This window comes from Oxyura jamaicensis, chromosome 1, assembly GCF_011077185.1.
Source record: "Oxyura jamaicensis isolate SHBP4307 breed ruddy duck chromosome 1, BPBGC_Ojam_1.0, whole genome shotgun sequence".
In the NCBI taxonomy this organism is placed as follows: domain Eukaryota; kingdom Metazoa; phylum Chordata; class Aves; order Anseriformes; family Anatidae; genus Oxyura; species Oxyura jamaicensis.
This window is the reverse complement of record NC_048893.1, coordinates 91,929,455-91,936,335: the sequence shown is the minus strand read 5'-3', so window position 1 is coordinate 91,936,335 and position 6,881 is coordinate 91,929,455. Positions and strand designations below refer to the sequence as shown.

The window sequence follows — 6,881 nt, the reverse complement described above, 5'->3', positions numbered from 1 at the left end:
AAAAAAAAAAAAAAAAAAAAAAAAAAAAAAAAAAAAAAAGCAGTGTCAGGAGGGGCATCACTGAGTAGCTCAGACTGGAAGGGACCTGAGAGGTCACCACCTGCAAGACCCTGCACAAAATAGAGCCAGGTAGATCAGGCTGCTCCAGACCTTGTCTGGGTGAGTTTGGTCTCCAGGGATGAGGCCTCCTCAGCCTCTCTGGGCACCCACTCCAGTGTCTGTCCTTCTTCTTGGTAAGGAAAAAGACATTTATTTTACCGAGTTGGAACTTCTTGTTCCTGTTGCTTCTAGCCTGCCAACAAGCACCTCTGAGAGGAGGTCAGCACCATCTGGTCCACAGCCCCTAGGTTCAGCCAGAATGCCACTGGCTTCCAGACCATGCCCCTACTCACCAGCTCCATGCTAGCTGGCACTCACCTATTTGTACACCTGTACTTGCTCCAGATGCTGCACCATGGACACACAGGTGCTGACTCTGCTCCCTGCTGGTGGCTGGTTTTTCTTCCTTGGGTATCTCCAGTCCCTGGCACCATGGTCCCTGTCCCACTGCTGGCACCAGACCCCCATACACACAAGCACACCAAATAAAGAGCCCCTTACCCAGGAAAAGAACTAGAAAAGCATTTAATAAGAAAACAGGACAAACAGTGCTGTTCAGGCACAGAACGTGGCTGGACAAGTGTCCTGATCAGCTGCCTGTTTACACATTTTACCTCCATTTTCCCATGCTTTTTCCTCCCCAGATCCCCCAATCCCTCCCTTTCCGACCCTCAGTTCCTGCCACCTAAATATCCCATATATAACCTGTACAGACCCCAAATGCTTTTCCCCTGCACCCCATTGCATGTCCCATACCCCTGCAAGGCAATGACCCCTCGGTCCCAAAGGTGCTCCAGTGGTGGCTCACCTTGATGGGTTTCATGCCTGGACTCTGGGGCTGAGGGTTCCCTGGGGGACAGACCTAGGAGGGCCCATGGAGATTGTCCTTTCCCCTCCATTCTCAGCTTGGGTTCCACGACTGCCCATAGGCCTCATTGCTCCTCTGGGCTTGTGGAGACAGGGCGTTGGTGGGCTGACGGCTCTCAAGTGCTGGGCTGGGGAGCAGCAGTGTCAGGGCCTGATTCGGGCTCCCCACCTGCTGTTGCCTCTCTGTGCTCTGCCATGGGCACACAGCCCAGCTCATTATCGCACACCTCAGCAAGTTCCCTCTGAAGCATGTCTGGGCTCTCTGCTTCCTCTGGAAATGAGAGGCTGTACCTTGGTGTCCCTTCCAGGTTTCTCTTTTTATATGGTAGCCTTTTGTGAAGCCAAGATCCTGGTGTCTGTTCCTGTAAAAGAGCCAGCACAGCGGTGTGGTAACCACAGACCAGAAAACAGGAGGGCTCCTGTTCACGGTACAGGACTAGCAAGAGCTTGGATGCAAAACACTTGTAGGAGGTAAAAGGAGAGTGGCTGGTGGGGGTGACTAGCCGCTGTGTTAAGCTGCTGGTTTGTGTCTGTGTATGCCACCAGCCCTCCAGCACACCTTCATGCCTGTGCGACCAGCAGGTCAGGACAAACATTTCTGGGAAAAAGTCTACGTGAGGCTGTCAGTTACAAAGCCCAAACTCTGGAGTGCTATGTCACCTTTCTCCAGAAGGGACATCCCACCCACCCACCCTCCTGGGCATTTCCAGTACTACTTCTTGCCTTTCCACTTAACTGTAGCTTAACTTTCCCCCTTCAAGCTCCAGGCATTCCCCAGCATTGCTAGGGCTTAGATGGGCCACATATGCCGTCACCTACCCAGTGCAAGTGTTTTGGCACATTCCTGGTGAGCATGGTCCATTTTTTCAGAAGGATTTGAGGAATTACTGGAAGTCTTGGACTTTGGCATTACCTCATTTTGGTAAGCAGCATGCTCGTCATTTGGTGTGCACAGGTTTGCGGCTTCCTCACTTACATCCTGCTCTAAACCTTTCTCCCTTGCAGGTGTGCTGGGTGCTCTGGGTCTCTCCAGTCTGGAAAAACAATCAATCAATCAATCAAACAAACAAACAAAAAAACATTAGCTCATCATATAATGCTCAGAAACCTCCTAGTAATTAGAATGAATCTTGCTATTTTAAAACTAGTGCTAATGCCTTGATAAGTTTCCAGTGCAGGTATATGAAAACACCAACAAGAAACAGAAAGGCAAATTGCAATGTAAACACAGGCAAGCCATGTCATTGACAAGAAAGCAAAAATCACTCTTACTTTTTCCTCTTTCTGTAGATTAGCCTGATGATGAAAAATATCAATACTGTGGAGATCACACCCATGAAGGCCACCACAAGGGCTATGCTCTTCCGTTTACCTACAAAGAGACACAGAGCATGGAAGGGTATCAATATGTTCCTCAGGTCCTTTTCCAGAGGTTGGGACTGAACTGAAACATTAACTGTTTTATTTTTAAATAAATACCAGAAATATCTAATTTCCCTGGTAGCAGGGGAACCAAACCCCAGTGTTCCTACTCCAAACTTGTCTGTGTTTCTGCTTCCATGCAAAGACGTTTTATCATGAAGGAAGTCTCCCACCTTTCCTGAGAGATGTATGACCTTATCTAAGAGATTGCTCCCCAGCCTTCAACAGCCAGGGGCCAGCTATGCTAGTACTCTCCAGCTACGGATGCTGCTGGAGAGCATCGACTCTGAATTGGTGTTTACGTACAAATAGAAACATTCAGAGATACATGAATGTATGTGCACTCATACCTACATAAACATTATATATATACACACATGTACACACACACACCACACAGATACTTAAGTGTTGTAGGAAGAAGTATTCTGGATGTTTTCAAATCAAGAAATCTTCATCCCATATAAGTCTGCACTCCCAGGAAAGATCTCTACTGAGACCTACATAAGACAAGTTGCACTCCCACAATTGCACATAATCAGTGACTGTCTGGATGCCAGCCAGACAATTTGCAATTGCACAGACCACAACTGTGCTTTCTTTGCCATGAAGCTGGCTACTGATACTGCTTTCCAAAGTACCCCCTCCTACCAGCTGCACTTCTCCATGCAAACACAGACTACTTTTACCTCTTTTTTCTGTAAATGTCTTCACTTTCCTTCCCTGTGGGTGGTCAAGGAGGCAAGCCAAATTGTGGAGGTGGCTAGCAGAGAAGGTGCATCTGTTTGCCACAGTTACTGTTCCATTTGGATTTTGGATGTAGTATATCTTGGGGGGCTCATAGAGGTCTTCATCTATCAGCCAGGTGATATTGGGAGGAGGCTTTCCTGTTGCTGAGCAGACTGCAGTGAGAAGATCCTTGGTGGCGAGGTGGGACTCAAATTCCACTGTTAGCTCAGAAATCGCTGAGAGCAAAGAGAGGAGATACTTACTACACTCTGTGGTGAGTTAGTGGTCAAAGCTGGGTAGGTCAGCTTTCTGAACTTGGGTTCTCATCTAAATGCATCCCCTGACTTATTTACCTTCACTACCTCTTAGGAAAGACATGGTGATTCTGGAGAACATCCACTGAGCAGATGTAGCTGCATGGAAAGTCTCCATATGATGGAAGGGATAACACTTTACCTGCCTCCTGGCTCCATGCTGCATGCCCAAAGGTGAAAATAAGGGGAAAACTTACTCTGAATGTTGAGGCACGTATCTTTACTGTAAGAGCCATCAGGGAACACATTGAAGATGCATCTGTAGCAGGACTCATCCTCAAAAGTGAGATTTTGGAGTGTGATGGCTGAGGCTTTCAGGGCTGCTCTAGTGAAATGTGCCTTCTTCTGGAATGATCCTATCAGCCGCAGCCCATAGGTTTTACTGTAGGTGGCTATGTTCTGGAAGAAAGACCCATTTCCCTTCTGCCAGGTGACTTGCAAGACATCCAGGGGGAGCGAGAAGTTGCAATAGATGATAGCCTCTCCACCGAGGGCTGCTGCAATAAAGCTTTCAGACTTCACTGCTTCCTTCACACCTAGGAAGGAAACAGACCTCAAGATCAGAGGGAGAGAGGGAAAACACAATTCACTTGGGAAAACCTGTAGTCCCCTGAAGTCCCCATCCAGTCTCAGCCTTCCCATCTCACAGAGCATTGTAACAGGAAACTACACCATGAGTCCATGGGGGATGTTTGGATACCTTTGGACACCTTAATTTTGCATGTGGCCGTCACTTCGTTAGCCTGCATGATGTATTTCCTAGCCATAATGCAGTGCTGTGGTGTGGAGGAAGGAGGCAAGGGATCATACCGATGGTGAGATACACAAGGGAAGGACTGCAGCATGGGTCGTGCCATGCATTTGAATTTCCTCATTCATGCAGAGGCAAGGTGTCCTAGAAAGCACAGCAAATCAAGATTTGGGTCATTTGCCTACTCCCCACACGTGGTCCCCACATGTGGCCCTGGAAATGCAGTGCTACCATCCTCACTGAGGTTGGGAGAGTGACAGGGGGGCTCTCCAGCAGCCCCACGGATGCCTTTCTGCCCTGCTGATGGGCAAAGCGCCTCCTCCCTTATCCACCTGCCTGCCTGTACCCCACCACTGCCAAAATGAACCCTCTTTGACCTGCGTAGCACTGGGCTGTTCTGTAAAGTCCCAGCAAAATGGCTTCTGCTCTGGAGAGCATCCCCCTGCCCCTCACACTGGCATCTACAGAGACATGGGGGGCAGCCCAGGGCTCCCCACCACCAGAAGATCTGCCTTTACAACAGAATAGTTGTTCTGCCTGTCCCAACAGAAACATGAGAGAGAGACAGAGACACGAATGGGAAACGCAAGCCCCCTCTTGCTAATGAGCTCAGCCTGAAGAGGCTGTGAGCCTCTCCACGTGCCCAGAGAGTCTGGTCATGCTCCAGAAAGCCTCCGTGGGGAAAGTGGAGAAAGAGCATTCCTACTCACCACTGGCAGCCTCCTCCAGCCCGCAGTCCCTGCAGAGCAGCAGCAGGCAGATCCCAGCCCAGTAGACCCAGGGCAAAAGCATGGTGGGGCCATGCATGGGCCCAAAATTCGCCTCTTCTCCCACCTCTATCGGCAAGAGGCTAGCACACACAGGGGAAAGGGGAAGACTTCGCGCTTTTTTTCAAAGCTCTGCTGGGGGAACCAATCCACAAACAGTGCAGCAAACATCTTCCCTCATTTCCTCCTGCTGCTGCACCACATGGTCAATCATTAATGCCTGTGATCAATGTTCACAATGCCTTGGCATTATGACACAGCTGCACAGCGTTGTTCCCCAGACTGCAAGGGTTATCAGGCTTGGAAATAATCAACACCCCCTAGAAGAAAAAAGAGCAGGAACACTTAGTTTTCCTCACAGACCCATTAGAGCCACCCTGGTGAGCTCAGTTATGGGTGCCACCACAGGACTTGCAGCTTGCCATGTGTAACTGCATGCTGTTCCCGAAATGTGCAGGTGGCTGACGGCCAGTAGGAAGAGCAGCTCTGGGTGCCACTCCCAGGCAAACCAGGGCACATCACCCTGCTTCCCCTCACCCAGCGCCAGGGACTCACCAGCAAGCACAAGAGATGCTCCTCCACTGAGAGGAGCACAGAGACACCCACAGGACCCACTGCTTCACTCCAGCCTGCAACAAGCCAAGACCACAAGCTGGATCATGAAAGGAGTCTGCAGAGGGCACGTATGTCTGAAGGCCCCCCTCCCCAAGCATGTCTGTGTCTAAAGCAGCTCCAGAAACAAAAAGCCAGCAGTGTGACAGGGATCCTGCCCTGAGGGGTCTAGTGCCCAGGGGTTACACTGCGAAACCACACAGCACAGCTCTTAGCCATGTGGTAATCCAGTGGTGAGATTAAGCACTCTGTGATGTTTCTGGCTGTATCTAGAGAAGGAAAGCCTCTGCACTCTATAGAACTCTTCTGGGGTTTTCTATGTGAAAAGGAGAAGGCTATCTCACAAGAAGATGTTTATATTTTGTACAGGTCTTAGACTGAGTACTCCCTCAAGCTTCACAGAAATTTCAGGTGTTCCTTCCCTCAAAGCTGAGCAGATCACACCAGCATCTGCCTGCAGACAGCTTGGACAAGAGCTCAGTGCTTCTTTCACACACAGCTTTATAGAAGCAAAGATGAAAGCTGTGAAGACATGAGAAAGCCTTTTATATGGCTTCCAAAGTATGCATGACTTCTGGTACACTAAGAGTGGAAGCAAAAATCTGCCTGACTTTTATCTGTCTGGTTTGATAGTCTCATTATGAAAGAGAAAATGTACTCAATTACCGCAACTCTCTAATTTCAGCTGATTTGCAATGGTCACTGCCGAAAACTGAGCAAACAACAATAGGCTATATTTTCTCCCAAGTATGAGTTCATCACAAAACTCACTGATGTGGCATTTAGTAGATGAATCATTCCTCAGCACCATGCAATAGAGAAATGATGAATGATGCTTTCAGTCTTATATTGCCATAACAAAGTTCCTTTTCACTGCATGGATTTAGTCCCGTGCATCTGCCAGTAGTGGTTTTTGAAAAAAGCATATTCTTCCGATTTCAGCGGTGTCTTGCCAAATGTCTAAGGGCAGCACTTCAGTGACAAGAAGCCACATCCTCAGCCAGAGCTGCTGGGGCAAATCCTTCACATGTTACTGCTCTGGTGAACCAGGAACCTGGCACCCAGATAGAGAGAAGTACCAGCACGGGGAGTCCCTGAAGCAGCCTGGCAAGCCAAAACACGAGCCTGGGCATGTTGCATGGCATTAGAATAATGCTTCAGTGTATTCTGATATGGATAAACTCAAAAAAACTCAGTTTGGCCTATGATTCATTTACCGTATCTAAATATAAACGAATATTATACTGTGGAGATGCACAGAGTGGAATATTCCATACTCTTTCTCCTAATGCTTTGCACTATATGATCAATTTCCCTTGA

General features: G+C 48.6%; 1 protein-coding gene across 2 annotated transcripts; it reads right to left on the bottom strand.

Annotated features, from left to right (window-relative positions):
* Window positions 1-607: 607 nt before the first annotated feature.
* LOC118160436 (OX-2 membrane glycoprotein-like) lies at window positions 608-5,031 on the bottom strand. Of its 2 annotated transcripts, XM_035315157.1 has the most exons (7): window positions 4,893-5,031; window positions 3,629-3,967; window positions 3,471-3,530; window positions 3,078-3,353; window positions 2,239-2,338; window positions 1,880-2,000; window positions 608-1,328 (listed from the first exon to the last, which is right to left on the bottom strand). In XM_035315157.1, exons 1-7 carry the CDS (start codon window positions 4,987-4,989, stop codon window positions 1,083-1,085), a joined length of 1,239 nt encoding a protein of 412 aa, XP_035171048.1. In that variant the 5' UTR covers window positions 4,990-5,031; the 3' UTR covers window positions 608-1,082. The 2 variants fall into 2 exon arrangements, with proteins under 2 accessions (XP_035171048.1, XP_035171049.1); XM_035315158.1 differs by lacking the exon at window positions 3,471-3,530.
* Window positions 5,032-6,881: the final 1,850 nt, after the last annotated feature.

What these genes read in the sequence shown, in the direction of transcription:
- LOC118160436 (XM_035315157.1), bottom strand. Translation starts at nt 4,989, where the DNA reads ATGCATGGCCCCACCATGCTTTTGCCCTGGGTCTACTGGGCTGGGATC. An exon ending in GCTGGAGGAGGCTGCCAGTG is followed by an intron (nt 3,968 to 4,892) that starts GTGAGTAGGAAT and finishes TTTCCTTCCTAG; the next exon opens with GTGTGAAGGAAGCAGTGAAG. An exon ending in ATGCTGCTTACCAAAATGAG is followed by an intron (nt 1,329 to 1,879) that starts GTAATGCCAAAG and finishes GCTCTTTTACAG; the next exon opens with GAACAGACACCAGGATCTTG.